The following is a 26,957-nucleotide window of genomic DNA, read 5'->3' on the forward strand; positions in this document are numbered from 1 at the left end:
CTTTTGTACAATTGTATAATGTGCTATGCCATGGCCTCCTTAAATGTACTATGACATCCTATGTTGTACTTTTTTCGTATTACTTCTCTTAGTCTAATCTAGCCGGAAATTTATTGTTTATAGTTCAATATTTCAACTACAATGGACCCCGAATGCAATCTATTCAGATTGCCTAATCGAGCGTTGTACTTGATATTGATGTTGATGAATATAAGTTTATATATATCAGATATTCGTATGACAAGCTAGAGTAGAATATGTATGAACATGTATCTATTTAAATATATGTATATATTTTTTTCAAATTTTAAACGTTCATAAAAGTTAAATGAAATTTAATTGTTGCTTAATACGATTTTTTGTTGTCAGTAATGAAACTTTTGGCTTATAATAAAACTTTAATTAACTGAGCGCATTTATCTCAAAATCAATTTAAATTAATTTTAAAAATTAAATAAATGACCACGATTTATCAAAAACGGCTACATACAAATAACTGTAAAACGGTGGCAAATTTATGCGATTTTTATTATTTGTTGAAATGAAGTGCGTTGATTGTTGTGACGTTGATTTCATTCATAAATGGACAGGAAATGCCAAGTTGTTGTTGCTGCATGCCTCATTGTCTATAATTATATTAGCGGGCTAGAGGCTGGCCATTGGAGTAAGGAATAACGGTGATTAACTGTAATGGCAATGAATCATAAATCGTAATGCCATTAAAGTCAACGAAAGCTGATGCAAAAAGATATGAAGGCACCCAGAGAGATCAGGAGAGCGAGAGAGTGAGAGAGAGACTGAATCACTTCAATGAGAGAACATTGAATAAACAAAGGCATTTTGAATCGAAAAACACTTGCACAATAGCCCAGGCGATTCGACCTGGCCAACATAATGTGGAACGCCAAATAGCAGCGGAATGCCTTATCAGTGCGCGGTGGTTTTACTTGATAAGATAACGCACGCAATAGCTATGGAGCATAGGAGATAACGGGGTTCCAAGATTTCACAATCGAAAAAAAAAAAAAAAAAAAACACTGACAGGTGTAGGCAGTCGACAAGTTTTGGCAACGCCCCGACTTCAGTCTTAACTGAGCGTGGCGCCCTAACGAACGTACTTATTTAGCTGTCTATAAGGTTGGTAGTGCTGTAAAGTGATATGGGAATAAAATATATATAAATATATGTGGCTGATAAGAAATTGCTGATGATATCATCAAGTGAAAAAATGGTTTCGAAATAAGAATTTGACAGTGAAAAAACTGAAAATTAAATTTAAAATTATTTGCACATATAATAATTCCATTAATTGCCTGTACTTTGGCAGTGTTGTAAAGTGCGCTAAGACTGACTGTCTGTTGATGATGTCATCAAGTGAAAAACGTATTTTGAAAGTGCAAAGCTAGATAAATCAATTATCCTTTCCGCCTATGTGTGTTATTTTTCAGTACGAAAAACGAAAATCGAATTACGAATCGAGCGAATCGAAAATATAGGCAAAAGGTGTTTGGCGCAGCAATTGTGAAAATGCGCCTCAAACTGTTTGTGGTCTGTGCGCTGGCCTGCGGCTTCATGGCCTATGTGCTGGCCAATGAGAATATCTCAGCGGAAGTGGAAGATCAAATTATAAATGCGCCAGCAAACGCGAACAAAGCCTTCAAAAAGGCGCAGCCAGTGGAATTTGTGGAAATTATTGAGCCACCGCCGCCGCCAGCACCAGCGCCAGCCGCAGCAGCAGCACCACCAGCACGAGCAGCTCCCGCAGCTCCCGCAGCACCCGCAGCACCCGCAGCACCCGCAGCACCCGCAGCCGCCGTCACAAAGGCAGTCGCTAAGCCTGCTGCCACGCCCAGTCCGGCGTCCGCAGCTAAAGCCAAAGCAGCCCCCAGCCCGGCACCTGCCGTCGCCGCCTCCAATCGCGGCACCGATGACATCCTCACCGTGGCGGGCCTCAAACCGCTGGCCAAATCCGGTGCACTAGTCATGCCCTTTGACTATCTGGGCGAGCTGTACGATTTGGATACCACTGGCTACAATTGGGGTAAGTGTAACGGGCCAGCAGCTACCAGTCGCTGCTGATTCAGTTCATTATTACTCATACGCCGCGTTGAACGTACAACTATCTTATCAGCGAACAGCGAGCAGTGCGTTTGGCTTGCATGTCTAACCAATATTTGCTCGATGGCTTGGTTGTCTCTCCGTAGGGCGGACGGACGGACGGACGGACGGCATCAGTCTTTAGTAGCAGATAAGATAATGCTAACAGTATAGGTATTTAAAGCTAACGATTGTTGTGCCATTGCTGGGCAAACAAAACAAGTGAAATCAGAGAAGAGAGCTGAGAGAGGGAGAGAGAAGGAGGGAGAGATAAAGAGAGAGAGAGAGAGAGAGAATCTGAATTTGTGCAGGTTGATATAAACAGGTGTGGCTTATTATATACATTTTCAATGATTCAGTTTACAGCGGCTCTGATAAGTTGTAATCGACGCTGATAATATATATGAAAGAGAATTGCTTTTCCTATACGTTAGTCATATCTGGTTACACATTATGACTAAATTTTCTTATATAAATTTTACCTACGTCCTTAACCTATATAGAGCTAAAGCTATGAAGGCGACCTGTATAATATGTATATACGGATATTAAATATACATAAATACAATAATTTAGACAAATTTATAATTAAAGAAAAAATGTTTTCAAGTCCAGCATGACAAATTTCGTATATATATAGTATATACATATTATACCAATATATGGGATATATAAAATATATTTTATGGCTCAAATTTGGAACCATTTTCTTTCCCTTTATATATGTATATAGGAATTCATTATGACATAAATTTTTTATAATACAGTCAAGTCCCGATTATTCGAAATGGCAAGTGGATACAATTTTTTCGATATACACAGAAATTCAAATTATGGATAATTATCGAGAATGATTCTTTTTTAGTTTTTTCTTTCGATTTATCGCCAATTTTTATTTAGCGGGGTGCAAATTATCGAGTCTCGACTGTATAAGAAAGGTTCATATGAGTTTACATGTAATTATTTGATATACATATTTTACCTGGTAAAATGCACTCAAAAGCCATAATACCAATAACAGTTTTCTACAACTGAAATTTGTTTAAATTTTCTGTATATATATTCGATTTCTGATACTAAGTTGCATAAAATGCATACCAATTTTTTCAGTTTCCACAATTTTTCTATATTTTTAAGCATTTTGTTATGTTTTACATTTTAAAATTTCATAAATTTATATTTATTTATATGTGTGTTTATTCCTATGCATATGTTGAACACTTGGCTATGACTAAAGAGCTAGTTAATATTAATCCTTGGGAGCTTGCACTAGTTTGATCCATCCATCCACCTTCCCATTGACTCAGATGGGCATGTAGGGCGTGGCGTCAATGGCTTCATTCCTGTGCACTATGCACTCATCGAGATGCGCTGCTCGTACTCGGCAATGCGTAGCCGGACGGGCACTACGAGGCTCAGGTCCTCCATCATGGCATGTCGCTGCGGTCGCAGCGTTGCATTTGAATTCTGTCGAGCGATGGTGGCTCGGGATTTCTCCACTGAGGGCTTGCGGCGCAGCGAGCTCTTTCGTTGTATGCTGCTGCCTCCGTTGCTGGGCGGTTTGGCAGTGGGCGTGGCAAACAGCGAATGTTGCGCCGTTGTGTTGGTGGGCGTCGAGGGTATGCTGCCCAGACGCTTGGGCTTTGGCGGCGGCACTACACCAGTGCTGCCCATGGTGGCCACGCCCTGTGGGCGGCTCGATCGCAGCAGCGATATGAAGTGATTGCTGTTCTTGTTCGAGCAGTGGCCACTGGACGATTCGTAGGTATTGGTTAGCCTGTTGAAGAAGTTGATTTTGTCGCTGACGCTGCGCGTGATCACCGCTGCGGGCTCATCGGGCTGCTCGCTGCTGGCGCAGAATGTGGCATTGCAATCCGCTGACAGCGGCTGTGACTGCGACTGCGGCTGCGGCTGCGACGACAGCTTCTCATCGGAGGCATTGTTGCGCTTGGACATTTCCAGAACTTTTTCACGCAATTCCATGGACCAGCGCTTCTGCGGTCGATGCAGCTGCGGACGCAGCGATTGCGTTGGCGTTTTGCTGACATCGGGGCTGCCGACTGTCAAAGACAACGCGCTGGTGTAACGGGGCTTGGCGGGCGGCGCTGGCAATGGGGTGGATGTAATCGGCGGCGGCGTCTGTTGCAGCTGCTGCTCCTCCTCCTCGTCAATGTCCATTTCCAGCTCGCTGAAGCTGTTGGCCGCATTCAGCTGCGGCATCGCGGCGGGCAGCTTGTAGTTGTAGAACTGAAAGTTAAATGTGCTGATGCTCATCTTGCGTCGAGTGTTGCGTGTTGAATGTGCTGCATGCGACCGTGTTGCAAGTTTATATAGCGCAATGTTTATCTACCTGACAGCTGCTATAGTGTGGCGCAGCGCAGCGCAGCTGGCCACAAGACTTCAGGTACTTAACTATATAGTTGCCCAGATTAATTTTTGGTCACTAAATTTGACTTGCCTGCAAATGTGAATTCCGGCAAATGTATCAGCAAAAAAAGAAAAAAGAAAACCCGTGCGAGATTTCCCTCGAACCGCGGGCAGCGCACGCGAATTTTGCGTATTTTCCCAGCGGCCATAAATCAAGCTCTAATCCTGACGCCCACACCCACCTACCTGAGCGACGAGTGTTTTTTTTTTTTCAACAGCAGCTACAACACTCATCATAGTGTTGCCCGAAAAGGATTAGTGCCGGCAGGATAACATTTTATGGCCTGTCAACTCGACACTGATTCATAAATAGATTAAAAACTGATCCATTCTGCGACAGCTGCGCGAAAAACAGTTCAAACAGCTGGAACAAATTCGAAAAGGGACGCGCACCTGGCCCAAGCTTAGGCAGCCGTCCTCGCTGACTATTAATTAGCCGCAACTGCCATCAACAATTATCGGGCATTACACTACTTATATATGTATCATCATCATCATCATCATCATTGAAATGCACTTAATAATTGTCTGCCCCGCCGGAGCAGGGCACGGCAGAGCTTAATGGATGAATAAATCGTTGCCTCAGTGGGAATCGATGTATTAACTGGCCACTGAATGGTTAAGCCCTGCTCGGGGAATAACTCTCATTGAAGCGTATAGGAAATCTTGATAGCCTCAATTAATAAGGATTTGTCAAAGGTGAAATTAATTTGTTTATTGATTATAATAAAGGGAAGAAGCAATTAATTAAAAAAATAAAAATAAATGTGCAATATATTATATATTATAATATATAGCAGAGCAAGACCCAGAATCAATTTAGCAATTATATTTTAATATGCATATTTTATATGGTTCCCAGTGCAGTGATCGGTTTGTGCAGAACGAGAATGTATTTAAGCAGAGTTCAAATAAGAACCCAGAGAAATGTATTTAACTCCTTTCTATATGGTGAGAGATTCAATAAATGCTATGCCGGCTCATGCAATGCTTTATAAGCTTTTATATTATACTCGTAATGCAAGAATAACTTTTCTTTGATTTCAATAAAAAAACATTTTTGCTATGCATAAATATGCTTCTGGATTTATAAGCGGTGCAATGATCAGAGTGATTAGGTAATAAATATATTTAACAAAATTTAACAATGACTTCATTTCTATGCCCTAATCGAGCTTGAGCTACTCATATGAACATTTTAGATATTCTTCTTCAATATCAACATATTTTTAATGTAATATTCTTCCAAAAACGATTCCCCAAAAACTAGAAGAAATAACTGATATCTATAAAATTCCTTATAAATATACAAACTCTTCTTACTCCCCATAATTGCAATTGCTCTTAGAATTTCCAGGTATTATCTAAAATACAGAAAATAGTTTCAGCTACAAAGTTCTCAATTGAGATATCACCCAAGGGTTCAAGTTGCAAACAGGCAAAAGCCACAGACAGGCTTTTGCCTACGAGCGATTCACATCCTTTGAATATCCTCGTCTAAGGCCCTTGGCTTGCTGTGGCTGCTTTTTGTGTCCCTCAAACATTAGTCGGCTTAAATTGCTTTAAAAAGACAACGCGGAGAGCAAATAAAAAATAAGAAAAGAAATTACGAAAAACTGCCTGAAACGATGGCAAAAACGAGTGAATACACTCCAGACGGGTATAAGTGGCCGCGTAATACTTATAGATATGTATATTAGAGGGGGTATAGCTACATATAGATAGAAAGCGGAAGCCTTAGGTGAACTCAAGGAGTTTAATCTCGTAAGATGCAACTGATATTGAATCTAAAACAAAATCAATATGCCCCATAGTCTTTTGTGAGCGAGTACAACGTTAAGCCGGAGAGAAAGTAAAAAAGGGAAACACCAGAAAGTGTAGCTGGCAAGTTGGTAAAACTGAAATGAATATTAACTGTGACCTTTAATGGCTAAGTGCAGTTGGGAGCGAGGCAGCAATTTTGTAAGTGAGTCAGCAGAAAGAAGCTGCACGAGGCTGCAGTTAGACACGTGGCAAGTGGCAAGTGGCATGCGGCAGGGCGTAGATTGCAATGCAAGTGCAAAGTTATTCAGTTTATGTGGCGAGCGTTGCATGCGACGGGCCTAAATTGAAATGCTGCCGGCTCCTCCTGCAGGCGCTTGCATGGGCAGAAATTGAATACGTAATCTCCCAGGATTAGCTGCTGAAATGTGAAATTATTATAATGGCTTACTGCAGACTTGACTGTAATACTAATATATCTATATGCATTTCTTTGCTTATTGTCATTATGCGCGGCAGATCCCAACAATAATGTGGCGCCACCGGACACGCCCTCGACGGCTGCCGGCGGATACACCATCACGCCCGCCCGCCTCGCCGAGCTGCGATCCAACTTCATGTACTGGTTCTTCGACAAGGACCAGTACGGCGGACGCGGCGATTATCAGTTTGATATACACGCCTCGATGACGCAGCTCCACAAAAATCTGAACTTCCAGATGCCCTTCTACGGCTTCCGCTTCAACTATACTCGGGTGAGTTGACAATTTGCTGCTGAGTCAAGTAATATTATAATTTTCTATTCGCATTTTCAGCTCTCGCTGAATGGATACTTGGAGTTCTCGGACCCACCCGAGTATCTGACCTATCCCTTGGTCTTCCCCATCAAGGATTGGCCCAACAAGCGTGATCCCTCCTTCATTGGCATCTTCTTCAGCAAGTGCCGCGTGGGCCGCCAGTATCCCTCGGACCTGGACCAGCGCACTCCTGGCGTCTATTTCCGGTTAGTTTTGATTCACTTTGCCCTTGTATATTTTACTCTGTTTATATTTTGCCATTTCTAATCACAGTTATTGTTAGTTCCTTATGCCATTTGCATTTTTAAAATCACTTTCCATACGTGCACTTCCAGTTATACTACATTTATTATACTCTGCTCTTGAGTCTAAATTGGAGTATATTGGATTTGAGTTGAGATTGTGAGCTAGATTTCTTCCGGTCTGAGCTGATTAGATCTCTTCTTGCCGACTTGATTAGCATAGTTTTGATACAGTTATTTTGATACTAGCGACATCATCTTTACTATATTTAAGTATCTTTATGTTGAATTATATTCAAGTTGAACTCCTAATCAGAAAATATATATACTTTAAGAGGACATTCATCCATAATTTATATACTTTTCTTCTACTGATCCAATAGCATTCCATTTGGTGTAGAGTCTCTAATGCTTCTCATCTTCAGCTCCATTAGCTGCCCAGCCAGAGTATCTCATAGTCATGCAGAGCCTGTTGGCACGTCCTGATTTGTTTTAAGCACAGATTGTGTGAGGCGTGTTTGCCAATGCGAGTTCTCCATATCCGATTGCACATGGTTTACGTGTGTGTGAGTGCATGTTTCGCATTCATATTGTATATATCTATATATGTATATGTGTGTGCTGTTATTGTTGCTGACTGGTTAGTGTCATTTATTGCCACATTTTGCATTGTTTGCACAGCTGCGTTGTTACCTGTTCGCTCTTACCAGATCCGGTTTTTGCTCGGCTCGGCTATCTGGCTCTGGCTGCCATTTGTTACCCATTGAGCTGTCAGTGTTGCTGATTTCAGCATTCATTTATGCGTGCATCCATTTCAAAATGGCGGCGAGAGTAACAGCAGCCGGCAACCGGCAGTCGGCAGTCAGTGTTGGCTAGTTTACAGCCAAAATTATAGGCAATATCGAGGTATATTAGTCCAGGTCTGCAGATTATGATAGCACAGCTCGTTGAGATTTTACCGTAGGTAATTGATTTGAATGCATTATTCTTATTATTTGCATCTCACTCTCTTCACGTCTCGGCTTACTTCTTAGAGCGTCTTGCACTGCGGCACTCGAGCAATGCACGTCGAGGCATGCTTGCAACGCTTCTCTCGCTTCTCTCGTTGCTCGACTTATTGCATTCCTGCGCGCTTTGCTGTTTGTGTTTTACACTCGCTCTGCTTTTCCCACTGACCTTGACACACGAAGGCGTTTCTCGGTTGAGTTGTTCTGTTCGCTTCTCCTCTTCACTTTTGGCTAGCATTTATCCTTCGGAATTGGCCAAATTGCCATCTCTATTTCCACCTGATCTCAGCGCGTGCCTATCACACACGAGTCAATTTCATAATGTCGCCAGGGGGAGCTGCTGTTCGGCTTCGTATTGCATTTTTGATGGCCTCGAGGCACAGCAGAGCCGCAGCCCCAGCGCAGGTAAGGGCAGGTAAGCGACAGCATGCAATATATTGGAGATTCGCTGCGCTGGCATTTCGCTATATTTTTTTTCGTATATTTTATTCATATTAATTTCGTATAATTAAATTCACAGCATTTTTTTATGAACAAGTTTTCATCACTTTTTTTTTGGCTGTTGCTATTTTTGCTGTTTATGCAAATTTCTTTTCAAACTTTGCGAGCTGCTGGCTTTGGATTGTAATTACCAGAAATATAACGCATTAATTAGCCGCCCAGTTGTCCACTGCTGCCATCCACTTAGCGTCGACCTATGCATATATAACGAGACTCTCCCTCCCACACTTCGAGGCTATATGCAAAGCATTCTGTGTATTTGCCCAAACAATGTTTAAACCAGACAGATACAACTAGGGCTGCTTATTTATAGTCGCCTCGCTCTAGATTGCTGAGGCTTGTTTAAATTTCAGACGTTCGTTGTTGACGGACAAAAAATGCGGTTAAAAAATAGCACATAGACCACATAAATAACATCCCAATTGCTGAGAGTGAGACCGAAACTGGGAAAGCGATGAGAGCACGTATATGCAGTCATAGGGGGATTTGGTGAACTTAGTACAGAGAGTGCAGATTCGAAAAGTTGAATTGGATCAATATTTCTGGCGAACAGCTTTAGTGATATACACTGAGTGTACTTTAAAGGCTTTATATTTATATAGGTATATCGATAAATATATTAAAGTATTGATCTTTATATATTCATACTGATAAGCGAAATCGATATACGTTTATATCGATGCATTTCGATAGAAGCAGTGACTGTTATCTTAATCTGTTCAGCTCTCCTGTCTGCCCTTCAAGAGATTTATGATTATATTTACTTTTGTATAAGTCGATATACGCAAAAATTAATGTTTTAGGTTATTAAATATATGTAGAAATAAGTTAAGCACTTTCTGGATTCCTGTTTATGACATTTTAATCATTTATTTATTGACCTCTAGTGCGATCCATAATTATTGTTGTAATTGTGAGTGGCTAACGATACATAGATGAATATATCGATATATTTATCTCTTTGCTTTTGCCAGTAAAGCATTACTATTAAATTCTTCCCGTTCCCTATTTCAATTTCAATTATAATTCCAAGTTCTGTAACCACATATAATATCTCTAAGTTGAATGTCTTTAATGTGCTTTAATGCTCTGCTCTAGCTAACGTTTCCCGCACTCTCTCAACATGTCCAGCAATGTTTGTCGCCCTTTGATTTCAGTGTACTTTGGCACACTTTGACAAATTGGTGCCACAAAGCAATTAACGGGCTGTAAAGCGCATTTGTTGCGAGCAATTTAGTGAAAAAGAAAGAAAAACACGCGCACACACACATTGAGAAATGAGAGCGAGCTGCGACCATACGACTTGGACAATGGCTGTGGCACGCCGTATGCATTTCCATTTCCATTTCCGTTTCCGTTTCCATTTACATTTTTATTTCAATTTTCACTTTGACAGTTTTCAGTCAGCTCTGGACAATATGTCAAAGATGCATCAGTTGGAGGACTCGCTTATGGGTTAGTCGGACTCCAGCGAGAGAGCGCTGCGTCCTCTGACATTTAATTGTCCTGCACAAAAACAAAAAAAGAAAAGAAAATGCTGGACGCCACTTTGAAGTGTGTGCGTGGGTGTAACGCTCGTAGGAATTTAATTTAAATAGCTCGACTGAAGAGCTGAGCTGAAGCGATGTAGCAGCGTCTGTTCGACAGGCATGCTATGTAAATTCCGCTTGCTTAACAGCATTTGGCTTTGCTTACACCCTTACACACACACACACAGATAGAGGCACAGACACCCGCACACACACACACACTCGCGCATTCACCCACTCACTTTTATGTGCGACTATCAATTTAATTACATGCTTATAGTTAACACTCTACCCGGGATTAGCTGAAGTATGAGTGTTGGCCTGTGGAAATGGGGAGGGGAAAGGATGTGGCTTACTGCTGGCAGCTGCATTACGCATACGCCTCGTGAGTCGCTTGTTCAGTGCGAACTTCATTTGCAGCAAAATACCTCAGTTCCTTCTCACACGCAGCTTGACCATTAAATTTGTGATGAGCGCAGGTTTAATTACACACATACACACACACACACACACACACACACACACACACACACACACATGCATAAGCACACACTCACGCAAATTGTTGGCAGCGCAAATTAAACAACAATAAAGTAGAAGGGCTTCTGTATAGGCACAGTTTTAATGCACTTACTGTAGAATATTATAGGGTATAAAATAAGACATGTTTATAAGATTTTATATTATTTTATTTAAAAAAAATTAACATTAATATATAAGACAAACTACTACTACTACTATTTAAGACTGATCTTATATAGATCCTTAACTGATATCCTATTGCCACTCCTCAAATATTCGCCATTCCATTTGGCATTCCAAAAATGTTACACATTTCTGCTGAAAATGAATATGCCCAGTATTTCTTAGGGTATCATCCAAATGAATGGGGCTGTTGGGTAGTAAAACTTCCTCAAAAGTGTTTGCAAAGCTTTCAAGTGTGTAAATCAGCAGCGCTAAGCGTTTAATTGTTGTTTGCCAAGGGCAGCCACAAGTGTGGGCGTTGCTGCCACAATTAAAACATTAATGGGCCAGTGGGCGTGGCTTCAAGAAAAATACAAAAAATGAATAAATAAAACCAGAAAATCCCATTATATTTGACCTCATATCAGTCAGTTGATATTTCCCATTTGATTGATTTTTAATTCACTTGCTTAAACTTTGGCGTCGAGTGAAGTTGAGCAAGTTTTCGACTTTTACAACTTTTGTGGAAATGTTTTCATTTCACAATATAGGAAATTGAGTTGTGGTTGGTCCGAGGCATGCGAAGGCTACGTTCAGCTTGCAGCTTGCATACAATTTTTGCCATTTTCGCCATTTGCTTTAAGTGCGGCCATTGTTTCACGTTCATTCACATACACACAGAGAAAGAGAGAGAGGGAGAGAGTGGGAGAAACGGGGCCAAAAGAAAAGTCAGAGATGTTGATGTGGAAGCAGCTGGCTGATGGCGGCGAGCGCAGAGCAAAGCCATGGAGCAGGCATTTCAACCCAAAATGCAGACAAAACTGTGGCGGCGGCGCCCAAATGTATGCAATAAAGTACATAATGGCGCAGTTCAAGAACTGCGAGCAGAGGAGGCGCGAGGCGGTGCTGCTGGAGCGAGTTGGCAGGGCGTAGGTGGGCTGGCCTGAAACTGACGCTGACGACTAGCAAAGCGAGCAGTACGACGCGCTCTTTACATATATACTTTGTCTATATAGAATATATACATACATTCCATTACTGTTGTTACACTCATTCACAGCTGTGTCTATCTCTGTGTGTGTGTGTGTGTGTGTGTGTATGTCTGTAGCTTTTTGGCTTACTTTCACGTGGCTGCTGCGCGCGCATTTTTAGGCCGTGTGACAATTTTATGCTTTATCTTTTTATTATTATTATTTTTTTCTTTTGGTCTATTTTGGCTTGAATGTCAATTGCAGACATTTAAAGTTTCATGGCAAAAGCGCACAGCCGCCTAAGATGGAGGCAGCCTGCACAATGGGCATGGGGCTGTGCATAAATGATAAACTATGCAAGTGCAAGTGCAGCTGCATCTGTGTGTGTGTGTGTGTGTCTGTATGTGTGCGTGTTGTGGTATTTGCATGTCTGTGTGCAGTTGTCTCTTTGTGGCATGAGGTTTCTACTGTGCGGTTTTTTTGAACATGCCGTTTTTTGCATTCTTTTTTTTTTCATATATAAAAATGTATATGCGCTGCTTTAAATGCAAGTTGCTCAAGGGGTATAATACATAGATATGACAAGAATTATTCGGGATTATTCTTTTGATAAGAATCGTTGCACATGTATGACACGTACTGGCTTCAGTAAATTTAAGAATATTTATATAGTAGTTTTAAAAATATTTCTATGCATTCCTCTTTGTATACATTTATTTTAAAGTCTAAATAAGCTTAATACACTAAATAGGGGGAAGAAAACACAACACATTTTTATCCTATACACGCTGCCTGCAGCTTAAGCAGTAGTTTCTTGTCCTTAAAATCCTATATTTTCCATCAGTCTAACTAAATTTTCAAAGCTCCAATGAAATTGGAAATTCTCTTAGTATTAAAGTTGAGCTGTGATTAATTCTTTTTTATCAATTTATTGCAAATAGTAGTAGTTGAATTATATTAAAATTTTGTACTTAAGTAGGTCAATTTAATATATAAGTCTAATATAATTATCATGCGCGGCTTATGTCTTTTAAAAGTAGGTAAATTATAAATATACATATATATATTTAATTTCTTTCTTAAGTCTAGTATAGTAAAAGTAGCTAAATTCTTTTCTTTTAGTATATTAAACTTTTAAACGAATTTCTCGCTCCTTTTTCCCACCTCCAGCAGACTTAAGCCATTAAATTAAAAATGCGCTTGCAAATTGCAAGAAATTCTGTGTGCAATTTATGCAAACTTCTTTCGGGCACCTACTAGATATCTGCTGGGCGCATACTGCCTGCCAGTTATGGCATCTATTTTTACATGCTGGCATTTCGTGCGGCTGCTGTTAGCCATTTTTCGCTTGTGTCTGTGTGTGTACGTGTATGCTTTTTTCGGGCCATGTTGGTAACTGGTTGCGCTAACAATGTGGACAGCATGTGTTTTCAGTCAGTTGAGGCCGAAATGCAATTTATTTTCGATTGCCAGCTGCTGTCAGTTATAATTTATGAGAGCCATAATTGCATCAGCTGTATGCGAGTATGTGTGTGTGTGTGTGTGTACAATAGACATCGGATGTGCGACATAGAGTAATAGGATATATGTTAATAAGTTGCTTATTTTCATGTGCATTTCATGCGCATTTATTGCATTTTTACAAATTATTTGCATTTTGTGAACGCGTCGATGTGTTAATAAATAAACATTGCGCATACGCCGCCTGTGCCTTGCAGCTGCTCACATGCGTGATGAATGCATGTTCATTCATGGACACGCTGCACAGCCAAACAAAAAAAAAAAAAAAAAAAAAATTTGGGCCCACTTTGTGCCTGTTGTTTACATGCAGCACAATGTCGAGCGGCGGCTGCTGTTTAAATCAACAAAATCAATAAATTGTTGCCAGAATGCAAATAACGCAAACATTTATCAATGCTGGCGCCGTTGCTGCCGCTGCACAAACATTTCACTTCGTTTGACATAAATATTTTGAGTTTCATTTAATTGCAATACAGTTCGTTTATCAGCTTTTTACTTTTGTCTGCCACCCGAAAGTCGAATCGCAAGGGCTTCAAATTTAAATAAAATACTCATAAAAAGTTGTATCAACCATTAAAGAATTCATACGAAGCGCTGAGCGTACACAAAAGCAATTAAGTTTAGACATTCTACGAGGCATACCAAATAGAGAGAGCATCCATTGTATGTCAGGCCAAAGCTGACTTCATAAGTAGAACAGACTGAGAGAGAAGCATCTCTGCAATTTCGTCTATCAATGGAATGATTCCGAGTACATACGATATGAAGGCTAAAGAAATTTCATTGCAATTGGCATCTCTTAATTGTCTTCTCGAGAGAAAATGATTCTGTTTTTCTTCTTTGCAAAAAATTTAAAATGGAAGTTAAGAACAAAGTCAAAATGCTCATTCGCATTTACGTAATGAATAATTAAGGAACATGAATCATACGCCATGGTGGCTGGCCTCACATTTGAAAGCTTTAACATAACGAATATAAAATCACTATATATATATATATATATATATATATATATATATATATATCTATATATATGGACAGCGCAGGAGTATGCTGATTTATATGCCAAACACCAAATCCATTTATCTTCTTGCCTGCCAAATCCAAATAGCATCTGCTCCGCCCTGCTGATTTGATTTCGGCCCATTCACCTGTTCGCTTATTACTTTTGCTCACACATTCGCATTCTTATAAATTCATATTTATTTCTGTTTGCAGTGTGGTACGTGATCTGATGGGACGCACGGACCGCTTCGGCGTCGAGGTGCGTGAGCGCACAATGTGGGACATACGCACGGGCGTTGTGGGCGCTGACACCTTTGTGCCCAAGCACGTGGTGATCGCCACCTGGAAGAATGTCTCCTTTGCCGGCGGCATTGATAACTCACTCTTTACGGTAAGCTGAGCGAACTAATACAAAGATGACAGTGAGATACTCTCTTATATATTTATATGTATTTAAACTCTTTTACAATGGTATTCCTTAGCACTGCAATGAAAATTCTTCATCATAAAGAGAAAGAAAAAACATTCATTTTACTTTGATAACGGCTATAATTACTTTAAGTTATTTTTGCTAGCAATTGCATTCAAGGCAATTTCACAAAAAAATTCATAGCATACTTTTCTGCGCGAGTTAATTGAGTGCGAATGGCAGAAAGAAAGCTAATGGCACTCAGCAATGCTGGCTTATTACAATTATTATTTCTTTTCACTAACAACATTCTTTCTCTTCTCTCTTCCTCTTGCCCCTCTCGACGACTGCAGACAAACACTTTCCAAATGGTCCTGGCCACCGATGAGGTCTACACCTATGTCATCTTCAACTATGCAGTTCTCAATTGGCTCTCGCATACTGAGGCGGGCGGCGATACGACCAAGGGCGAGGGCGGTGTGCCCGCATTCGTAAGTCTCGCAAATAGGATAAATTCTATTGAAGCACTCTAATTAAACAACACGCTTTGGCATGCGTTACGGTCGCACCTAATTAAGAAATTACATAATGAAAAATTTCCACAAATTTTCGCACACGCACAGCTTCTAAGCTACAAGCGACGCGATTTTAATTAACGGCTGCCAAGCAACGGTAAAGTTTTCCATTGCACTTTAGGTGCACGTTGGCAGCTTTTCCCTTTGTCGAGCGCTTTCATGTTCGGCTTTGCTAACTGAATTTTCACAGAACATTTTTTCTCAGATATTATAATATATATGCTCATGCATATGCTGGTCTTCTAACTGAAATTATGTGGGCAGGCATTTCGTTAGAATGCTCTAGCATGTAGCAGTTAAATGTGTGTGTGTGGGTGTGTTTGAGTGTGTAGGTGTGTGTGGTTATGTGAGTTTATATTCAAATAATTTCTAGTTCAATCGAATCATTTCATGAAATTCAATTCCATTTCCAAAGTCTACTGCTATGAATAGCTTGCAACGATATTGTTATGACAGTGCACATAGATAAGGCTCAATAGAGAGGGCATATTAGTTTAATGAATTTGGCTAGGTTGCAATTAGACGGAAGAAAAAGCGGGGAAGTTTAAGACAATTGAGTTGAGTATAAATGAAGATGGTAAAGTATTGGCAGCTAGTAAGCTAATACACAGATATACATAGATTTTGATAGAGGATATACATATACACAAATAATGATAAACATATGAAATATAATGTAATGAATGAATATTTTAGAATGAAAATGAATTTTAACTGCTTCAATATCGATTTAAAACTATATTTTATATGCATATATGTATATATACACACATATCTATATATATTTATTTCAATCATTTGAGAGCAGCGCATTGCTTAGTCGTCGTAGCCAAAGCTTTCTGTGTGGATGTTGTTGATGGCAACTTACAAATTATAATTAAACGCACTTTGGCAACTTTGTCTGCATAATGGCCCACAAGTTGTTGGCTAAATTGCTGCTCTTTGGCCAAGCGTTACACCAACTCGAATCGAGCTGTTCAAGTCGGCTACTAATTACAATTTAATTGCGGCTGGATATTAATATCGATTTGCATATCTGTTCATGTAGGTCGGCTTCAATGCGGGCAACGGCACTCAGGCCTATGAGTACAAGCCCTACAGTCAGAACATGGTCATACGGGACTTGGCGAATCGGGGCTGGGGCAATGGATTCCCTGGACGGCATATATTCCGCATCGACGAACAGATTTTGATTGGGTCGTGCAACAAGGATATCGGTGCGTATGATTAATGGCCTTTGTCGATTTTGGGTTTCACTTTAATTATGGCCTCTACCTATGACAGATGCTGCGCTTCTGCCGCTGACGTTTGCGCCCGAGTCAGGCAACATGCTGGGCGGGCAGGTGGTGAACATAACGGGACCCTGCTTTGACCCGAACATACGCGTTACCTGCCACTTCGACACGGAGTCTGTGCTGGGCACCTATGTAGATCGCAATCGTGTGATTTGCGTGCAGCCCTTCCTCAAGGCCGAGGGCTACATCCGCTTCCAGATCTCCGTGGGCACGCAGCGCTTCAAGTGGCGCGGAAAGTACTTCGTGGAGACACCGGCCGCCGCCACCGAGAAGATCTTTTTTGCCACCGACGATGTGCACAAGCGCAATCCCAGCGAGATTCGCATCAGCTGGAACGCCTTCAATTTGACCTCCAATCTGAATGCCAATGTCATGATCTCCCTGTGGGGCTACCGCGAAACGAAGATCGAGCCGCAGCTGGAGTACATTGATGTGATCGAGGCCAGCCTGACCAACTCCGGCAGCTATGTCATCACGCCCTCCAACTACATAAACCGCCACAACATCAACAATGACATGCAGTTCGGCTTCCTTCAAATCAATCTCACCCAGCCGGCTCAATACTCCAACCTGGCGCTCAGTCCGTAAGTAGTTGAAATCTTTAGCTTAAAATGTTTAAAAATTTGTATCTGCTGTCCATGCTGAAAGGGAATCAACATTTGCCTTATCTCACATACTTTTCTTTACATTCAAGAATTCAATTTCGAGTTTTTTATTTTTTACAAATCGAATGATTTCGTTTCTTTATATTTACATTAACTAATGGAAATTTCTGTTATACAGCAAAAAGCCGTCTAATTCGATTAGTTAAAAAATGTGGCAAACCGAGTTTGAATCTCTGTCTAGTCTTTAAGTGCTATCTCTTGTTGCTCAAACGCTCCGTTGGTTGGCTGGGCCACTGTTTATTATATTTTAATTGACTTTCAGCTGTGTCAGCTGCTAGCTGGCTTCGGTCCCTCCCAAGTTTCGCTCGTATTTTTATTCAATTTACCACAGCAATTGCAGAGTGCTGTGTGCAACCACATATCTCGTCCTCACGTCTTTGGGGACCAATCAGTAACCACTGGCATTGACTCCGCTTCTGGCTCTGGCTATGGCTCTGACTGTGGCTCAGTTGGCTCAGCCATAGATGGCTTATTATGACACTTTGTAATTAGACGAGATGGCCAATCAATAGCTAAGTGAAATGTGTTCACCATGGCCACAGTCAGCTCAAATTGTTGGCTGCTTTGACGAGCGCCCGCTCGCCCGCTCGCCTGCTCGCCCACTCGCTCGCTCGTTTTTTGCTAATTTGCATAGCTCTGTTTAGCACAAAACTCCCTGTGCTAGTTGCATACCCTGTAAACACAAAAGTAGAGGCTAAGGAGTTCATTTTTTCAAGCATACTCTGTTGTCTTTACTATATATATAATACAGAGGGTGCAGAGAATAGATTCCCGTTTAGTACAGCTAGCAACAGGGTATCTGCCAATCGGATACACTTCATCCACAGCTTTCGGACTTGTTTTTGCATTACGCCCTTGTAATTATTTCGCACTTAAACTTGAAGTATTTGCAGCAGTTAAAAGCTCACAAAAGACGCTCGTAATAACATTTAAGAGGCAATGAAATTCCTGAAAATGGTCGAGTTAATCGCACTGCAAGTGAATTACGGCGAAGTCCAACAATAGCCAGGTACTCCGACAATACCTGGAAGTGTGTCAATGGATTAGACCCGAGCCGATTAGATCTATAATTATTTCAATTTATTTCACAGCGTGTTGCTTAGGCATCTTAGTTGAATGCGTATCTTAAGTTATTATTATGCTATGAATTGTGTAGGTCACTCAAGGAGAACTGTTTGATGTTTTTCTCTACAAATCTTCCTTTATAGTTGTAATCTTAGCATGCAGTCTTAGAGCTTCCTTAAAGCTACTTAGTTTTGGTGAGCGGTTTAACTTTTATTCATTTACTAGAAACACAAAATTATTTTAGCGCTTGGCTTCTTTATCTCAAATGAATTTCATAAAGCAGATCAAGGTAAATTTCCCTCCTCCTTTGATTTCATTTGTTTGAGTGAGACAACTCTAGTCTAATCTAGTCTTCAACCACTGTTAAACCTAGATATGACACTGTTAACTATATAGTGATGGCAGTGTGAGCGGAATATTAGAGGTATTGATATCGGAATGCAACATTTTTTATTAAAAATAATATAAGAATGAATCTTGATAAAAATACAGAAAAAAAAGCCCTAAAGCAGTTATATTTTTATTTTTTAGCTTTATTTCACATTTTCACATTTTTTATTATACAGAACCTTAAGCCTTACCCTAAGCAAACACAGCCATTGCAAAGTCAATTCCAATTCAAAGAGCATTCAGTCTTCGACTCGCCAAATATCCCACTTGTTTTTTTGGTCTGCTTTTGTGTTCTTTTCTTAGGGCGCTTTGGTTTATGATACCTTTGGGTGTCGTTAGACTGTGCTACAGTTTCAATGGGGCACGTGGCAACAGCCCATATATCATTTCATTTTAGTTGCAGCTGCGTCTGTGTGTGTGTGTGTGCGCGCGAATTTAATTTACATTTGATGAGCGACACGCGCGCTTATAAATTTGAGCTGTTTGCATCGGGCCATCAATTGGTTGGCCGCTAATGCCATTGTCTTGTGTATGGAATCCTATTGAGCAGGACTCCTTAATTGGGTGTTTCGCACATGCACACAAATGCAATTAGCATTTACAGTTTCTTTGGCAAGTGCTGACAAGGTCAGCAGGACGTATGAGTAATGCGAGTGCTTAGCTAATCAAACATTGTCTCTCTCCCACAGCATCCTATGGTCTCGCCCGATTCCATTGGCCTGGTATATGGCGCCGCAGTGGGAGCAGAAGCATGGCAAGCGCTGGCCTCGTGCTCTATGCGATAATTGGATACGGGCCGACAGATTTCTCAGGTATGTCATGGCAACTGCAGCTGCTCATTAAAAGCTGAACGAGTTTCGGGAGAGCTGTGCTCTCATCTCATCACATCTCAGCTCAGTTTAGCTTCTGGCTCAGGGAAAATTACTAATCGAAATGTCAAATTGCAGAAACTTTGCCGCCGACCTGCCGCTGTGCCCCTGCACCCTGGAGCAGGCGGTGCTCGACCTGGGCCGCTTCCGACCGGACCGTGAGTGCGACAAGGACTCGAATCCCAGCTGCTTGCGCCACAGTGGTGCCATTCATTGCGTGGTCAGCGGAACACCAGTGTAAGTAGTAATATATTTATCCACTCTCACGATCCACTTCATCAATGTCCTTTCTCCCCCTTTAGTGCCCAAGGTGCTGAGCAGCAGTGCTGCTACGATCGCTACGGATTCCTGATGCTGACCTATGACCAGATGTGGGGTTCGCGGCCACGTCGCATCCACAACCTGGGCAAGATGCCCTGGAATGAGGCCAGCAAGGTGCCCTCGCTGTCCATGTGGTTCCATGACATGCGTCCGTTCTACTCCTGCTGCTTCTGGCAGGAGGAGCAGTCCGTGGGCTGTGAGACCTACCGCTTCGAGCGTCGCCCCTCGCAGGATTGCGTTGCCTACCAGGCGCCTGGCATTGCTGGCGTGTTCGGTGACCCCCACTTGATCACGTTCGATGGCACCGCCTACACCTTCAATGGCCTGGGCGAATTCGTGCTCGCTCGCAGCACGGACCAGAGCGAACGCTTCGAGGTGCAGGGCCGCTTCCAGCAGCTGCCGCCCAACTACTATGGCCAGGTGATGGCCACCCAGCTGACGGCCCTGGCCATGCGTGGCAATACGACTACCACGATCGAGGTGCGTCTGCGTCCGCTGCACGCGCGATGGCGCTATCGCCTGGATGTCCTGGCGGACGGACGCAAGGTGTACTTCGATCGCGAGAGCTTGAAGTTCCAGCACTTCGATGGCGTGACGGTCTATACGCCCACCTATCTGCTGAACCAGTCGCAGGTGGTCGTGCAATTCGATGCAGGCATTGGCGTGGAGGTGGTTGAGAACGAAGGCTTCATGACGGGACGCGTCTTTCTGCCCTGGAAATTTATTGTAGGTCGCTCTCGCAGCAGAGGGGGAACATCCCTATTAATATGTGACTGTTTGTTGTTGTAGAATAAAACGGTTGGCTTGTTCGGCAACTGGAGCTTCAATCCCATGGACGACTTCACGCTGCCCAATGGCCAGGTGGCCTCGATCAACGTGAACGACCAGCGCAGCTTGTACAACAACTTTGGCCTCAAGTGGATGCTGACGGATCGGGATGTGCCCAATGTGGGCGCAGCGCTGTTTACGCGCGAGTTCGGACGCATGGCCAGCTACTACTCGAATGCCACATTCCAGCCGAACTTCGTCATGGATCCCGCCGACTTCCTGCCCAGCAATCGCAGCTATGATCTGGAGCGTGCCGAGGAGCTGTGCGGCGAGTGCTCGCAGTGTCAATATGATTATGCGATGACGTTGAATCGAGACTTGGCACACTTCACCAAGAACTACTATGACAGTCTGGTCAACATGCAAGAAGAGAACGCCAAGTGAGTGGAGCTCAAGATATACACTTGGCTAGAGAGAATCTTTACTTTACTAATTCCTCTTCCAGGCGCGTTGTCTCCTGCGGCGTGTTGCAAACGCCGCGTTTCGGACGCAAGCTCAGCTTTGACTTTATGCCCGGTGCAAAGGTCTCCTTTGAGTGCAACGAGGGCTTCATTCTGATCGGCGATCAGCGACGCGAGTGCCTGGCCAATGGCCTCTGGAATCTGCCCGAGTATGGCTATACGGAGTGTCTGCGTAAGTTTTCATATTCCTGCTTGCATCTGAGTGAAACCATTTTGCCTTTGAGCCGCTTGAGCTGACCTTGTTTTGTGTTGCGCATAGGTGAGGTGTATTACACGCGTCGTATCGCATTCATTGCAATTGGCATTATCCTGCTCGTTATATGCCCGTTGATGCTGTGCATCGTGTGCGGCGTCTATCGCTATCGTCAGAAGCAGCTGAAGGAGGATCCACACTGGCAGATGACCCTGCCCCGCTCCCGTGCCGGTTCGTCGCGCAATTTGCGCGTGTTGAACTACGATCCCGAGGACGATAGCGATACCGATGCGAGCACGCTGAAAAAAAGTAGGTCCTACGATAAAGTATATCGCACGAACGAACCATTACCGGGCAAACCGCAAATTGATTTTCCAGCTAAGAAATGGGATCTGGACATGCAGGACGAGGATGTGACCTCATCGGAAGGTAGTGATAATAGAACTAGCACAAAAGTAGCCAAGGATATTTCCTACATTAATCAAAATAACGTTGCCCACGCAACAGGTGAGAAACCCAAGCAGACCGGCCGTCGCTCCCTGCGCTCCGCATCCGGCACCGAACTGGACCAGCACCAGGAGGGTCAGCGCGAGCCGGAGGAGGACGATGACTTCGACGAGGCCGACGTGCACACTGGCCAAATCCATCCGGCTGGCTATCACCAACCGCTCTCGCCCGAGGAGGCCGACCAGCTGCACCAGCAGCAATACAGTCCCACGTTCAGCGGGGTCGACAGTCGCACCAGTGCAGCCAGCTCCATCAACTACACGCCCCAGTCGGCGGCCCAGAATCGCTTTGGGGGCGTGCCCGTGTTGCCCAGCAACACGCAGTACTACAATAGGCCAGCCTCGGGTGTGCCGGCGGCAACAACAACAAATGCCACGCCTCTGCGAGTAGCGCCTGCAACAACACTGACACAGGACAGCGGGCTGCCCTCGCCGCCGCCCTTCACCACATCCCCAACACCATCGGTGCAAAAATCCACAGAGGTTTAGCACACCAACACACACTCACACACACACACACACACACACAAACATTTGCCTTCCCTGCACAGGCTAAAAAGTTCAAATTTTGTATAACTAATTTCATATATCGTATATATAACATGTATATTTTTATCTAAACTTAAATAATTATTATACACACTGCTAATTGCCCCACCTGTCATCAAAATACCCTTATTATTATTTTTTTGGTTTGTTGTTGTTGCCATGACCTTTAAGCAAATACCTCCCACGCTGTGCTCAAATAGCCCAGACCGCATATAATTTGTATTTAAATACCTCATGAATAATCGGCTTAAGCGATTACAAAAATGTGTTTCGTCAATTTGTATGCAATTTTCATCATTTTATAAATAAAATCTTTGTTAATAGACGTATATTTCACTCTTTATATCTATAGCTTATAGCGTGCTCGGATAATGCCAATTGTTACATGAATCTTGACACTTCGCTTCACATCTCTCGATATCATCTCAAAAAACTATATAAATTCTAAAATTCTGCTAGCTGGGTTAAAATACCTGTCTTAAAGCCAACGAGCGCGAATCGCATGTCAATTTTCTGTAATAATTTGCAAAACGAGCGTTGCCAAATTGCATTCCCTTCTTACACTAGACAGCAAAAGAAGGAAATGATAGTTGAAAAGAGACCTACGTTTTATTAAATATTATGAGAATGAGTTTTAAAATTAAAATTCGGTTTATTTGACTAACTTACATATTTTGTATTAATTATTGTATTTAGTATTTTTTAGTCTAGATAGATGAAAGTAGATCAGCCATTATATTAAACCTTCTATCAGCTTATAGATTCTCTAAATTGATTATTAAGAGCATGAATGTAAGAAAGCAGAGAAAAGCTAATAGTCATCGAAGCTCTTAAAGAGAATAATGCTCGCTTGATAGTTTATATCTTCTCCTATTCACACTTTGAACAATAGCAATAATAATAACAAGCTAATCTCATCTCATTAGTTGGATCTGTATTTTGTTGGATAGTGTGTTATGTGCACTTGCAGTGCAAAGAAATTGCTACGAAATTTATAACGAAGCAATAGGGTCAGAACCGAAGACATTAATCTTGAGCCAACTGTCACGTGCTTTGGTGTCCGCCCTGGACGTAGCCATGACACGTCCCCATTCCCTAGCACACACACACACGCAGGGCGTACAGCCACGCCTCCTGGCAAATGTATTGTGTGCATTAAGCTGTTGTCAATCAATCTTGAGCAAATTGATGGACAAGTTGCCGTTAGTTATCTGCGAGTGAGTCAGTGAGTGTATGTATGTGTGCATGTGTGTGGGTGTGGGTGTGCTTGTGTGTGTGCTTGGGCATGTGTGTCTTGTCTGTCATGGCGTTGAAGCACTCGCGAACGACAGTTGCGCTCAAAAGTAGGCAACTAGTTAGAATCACTTGGAGCACTAATGGATGATACGTCTGAATGGTTGCTTAATTTATGAAATCTATAGTGAGTAGATTTGTTTATAATTTATAAATATTTAATATGCTAGAAAACCTTTAGCAGCGCATCAAATTTATCATGTAGTGAATCTATGAAGCTCTATTCTATAGTGTTTCAAATCCAAACAAAATATTCAAGTAATAGACATCGAGATCAGAGATTAGAGATTAGCATATTTATAAAAAATAGTATAAAATAATATAATGCAAATAAATTAGTTCATTATATTCAGAAGCTACTGGGCCTTGCACACGCTAACCGCAATCAGGTGTTTTCCACTAGCCAAAAAAAAAAAAAAAGAAAAAAGATGGTTTCAGTTAAGGCCGCCATTTTTACTATCAACTTTCGTTATTATGACACCATTTGGCCAACATCTTACAGGTCACGAAGAGCACGCGGCACGTGTGGCAAGCATCTCGCTGGGCATGGTACTGCTGATTGTGATACCCAGCCTGCTGCTCGTGGTCTGTGGGGCCAGCTATTGGATACGCGAAAGAATTGCCAAGGAGGAGGCGGAGGCAGCTGCCGCTTTGCTGCCGAAACGCCCCAAGCGCGTGCTGAGAGGGAATGTGGATGGGAATGGGAATGGGAATGCAAATGGAAATGGAAATGGGATTGCGAACGAGATTGAGAATGAGCAGATTTGATTAGCACGCTAATGAGGCGTATAACGCAAATCGTGTGATGGGTTTTATCTCTGTGGTTGTGTCAGCTGTCGACTCGCGATATAAAATAAATTTAAAACACACATCAAATGTCCTGTATTTATTATTTTTGTAGTTGATAGAATGTTTAAGATTGTAAAAAATATATATTTAAAAAATATAAATATGTACAATAAATATTAAATATATTTATGTATAAATCAATATTTAATCTGAATTCTTTAGAAAGTAAATATAATAAATAAAAAATTGTTATACAATACAATTTATATATTGTGTAAAGTAGACAATAAAATGTATGAATAAGCTATGGTAATTAAACAAAAGTAATCCGATTTTTTTGTATTATCATATTAAAAAATGAAAACAACTTTCAAGAATTTCAGGGCTCAATTAGATATTTTTATTAATATTTAGTTTAGGTTACATATATGCATGTATATATATATATTTATTTATTTATTTATCATTATATTATTAAAATATTTAACATTTACACATTAAGTAGAGCAAGAGAGTGAGAGACAGAACGAGAGACTGTTGAGAGAATAAGTAGAGACAGAGATGCCGTTTCAGCTTTACCTGCATAATTTACAATATATAGAACTTGCCACGAACTCTCTCAAACTGCGCCCAACTCTCTCTATAGAACACGTGCAACAAACGAACAGCTCTATGCGATCTATGGCCATAACTATATATTTCTTACAGGACTTACATAGAACTCTTTCAGCTGAACAGTTTAGTATCTAATGGATGCTTTATCTTGTGTATATATATATTTTGTTCTCTTATAAATATATCTGTTTTTCGCTTTCTATAGCTGTGATTACACTGTTGATATTTCGGGATTATAATGCTTGCGTATTTCTTGTGTCTCCTCCTCGAATCGGCTGGCTTAAGAACTATAAAGCTATTTTCAGTTTAAAGTATAGTTTTACTTGTAGAGATTTGTCTTCATAACACTTATAGATGTATATTGCCAATAGTTTAATCAATGTACAGGAAATTTCACAAATAATATCTTTAGTATTTTAGTATATTTACTTAGGTATTTTTTTATTACTGGTTCTGGATGCGCTTGATTTAGTTTTTATATTCCTTTGGTTAGATTTATATTTACTTAAGATATTTAACATTTGGTTTGCTGTAGATATTACATACATGTATGTATGTATCTATTTATATATATTTCGTATTTATTTGGTATTCTTGTATATATTGAGTATTTATTTGGTACTTCATTTGGTATTTAATTGGTACTTTATTTGGTTATCTTGTTAGTTACTTGATTACAAGTTTCGTCTTTGGTGCATTTGAGTTAGCTAACATTTGGTTTTCTGGTCAGTAGCCCTGTATAGAAGTTGGGTGCAAAGCCATTCCGTAGATTCCATGTATATAGCATTCAGCATTCTGCATTCAGCATTCAGCGTATTCAGCATATTCAGCATTAGGTAACCATTGACTGTGCTACAGTTGCTAACGTACATTTGGTGCCTTGTGGTATACTTAAGTATTAACGAGTTAAGTTTCGCTTAATTAGTGTCCAATGTGTGGATTAGAATATTTGCCTTACTCGACGGACTCATAGACATGTTTATACAGTTCTTTTTGCATATGAGCTCTTGTTTTGCATTTTCAATGAAGTTCTGGTTAAGCATACTTATACAGAGTTAGAGTTACATATATGTATGTTTGAGTAGAGCCTACATAAATTACACCTATAGTACAAAGCACAAAAAGTTCAGCCTAAGAAACCATCACAAAGTAGAAAAATAAATATAAACTCACGTCTCGAGCTTATTCACAAAATACACTCATAAAAGCCTCGACGCATAAATACATGTATATATATTTAACTCATTTAAATTTTCCTTTCCTTTTTTTTTTGTTTTGGTTTTTGTACAGTTTGAAATAATCGTTCACACACACAAACACACACACCTCTCTACTTACTAATTACAACAGACGAGTAGTTACAATATGGGTTCCTTTAATCTGTCGATTGCTGAAATGAGAAAAGAGCATATATATATATATATATATATGTATATATGAAATAGATATAGTCTATATAAAACTGTATATAATTGAAGCCTTGTGCAAATGAAAAGTTCATAAAGTTTTTAGCTTGGCCATAAATGCGGTTGAATTAAAAATCAAAACCCAAAACGACAGCGCCTTTTATTTGCGCTCTATTGGGTTTTGTT

At 41.2% G+C, this 26,957-nt stretch overlaps 3 protein-coding genes across 8 annotated transcripts in view; 1 reads left to right on the forward strand and 2 right to left on the reverse strand.

Moving 5' to 3' along the window:
* The first annotated feature begins 1,043 nt into the window (after positions 1–1,043).
* Positions 1,044–24,833, forward strand: LOC6574780 (protein mesh). Of its 3 annotated transcripts, XM_032730846.2 has the most exons (16): positions 1,045–1,137; positions 1,449–2,041; positions 6,805–7,040; positions 7,101–7,288; positions 14,756–14,933; positions 15,305–15,442; positions 16,575–16,743; positions 16,811–17,405; positions 19,631–19,753; positions 19,889–20,047; positions 20,113–20,857; positions 20,921–21,339; positions 21,405–21,592; positions 21,680–21,922; positions 21,992–22,042; positions 22,121–22,997. In XM_032730846.2, the coding sequence occupies exons 2-16, from the start codon at positions 1,528–1,530 to the stop codon at positions 22,606–22,608; spliced, it is 4,434 nt and encodes a 1,477-aa protein (XP_032586737.1). In that variant the 5' UTR covers positions 1,045–1,137; positions 1,449–1,527; the 3' UTR covers positions 22,609–22,997. The 3 variants fall into 3 exon arrangements, with proteins under 3 accessions (XP_043863880.1, XP_032586737.1, XP_032586733.1); XM_032730842.2 differs by having other exon boundaries at positions 21,680–22,042; XM_044007945.1 differs by lacking the exons at positions 21,680–21,922; positions 21,992–22,042; positions 22,121–22,997 and adding an exon at positions 24,464–24,833 and having other exon boundaries at positions 1,044–1,137.
* On the reverse strand, positions 3,269–4,420 carry LOC6574781 (protein bottleneck). The gene has a single exon (XM_002000773.4). It carries the CDS (start codon positions 4,369–4,371, stop codon positions 3,448–3,450), a length of 924 nt encoding a protein of 307 aa, XP_002000809.1. The 5' UTR covers positions 4,372–4,420; the 3' UTR covers positions 3,269–3,447.
* Positions 24,834–25,528: 695 nt separating the features above from the next.
* LOC6574783 (guanylate cyclase soluble subunit beta-1) overlaps positions 25,529–26,957 on the reverse strand; it is a 64,241-nt gene continuing 62,812 nt past the window's right edge. For all 4 annotated transcript variants that reach the window (XM_015167651.3, XM_032729005.2, XM_002000775.4 and 1 more), the window contains exon 18: positions 25,529–26,755. The gene's annotated coding sequence lies outside the window, so the exon portion shown is untranslated. The remainder of the gene's footprint in view (positions 26,756–26,957) is intronic.

This window comes from Drosophila mojavensis, unplaced genomic scaffold (assembly GCF_018153725.1).
Source record: "Drosophila mojavensis isolate 15081-1352.22 unplaced genomic scaffold, ASM1815372v1 contig_231, whole genome shotgun sequence".
Taxonomy (NCBI): Eukaryota; Metazoa; Arthropoda; class Insecta; order Diptera; family Drosophilidae; genus Drosophila; species Drosophila mojavensis.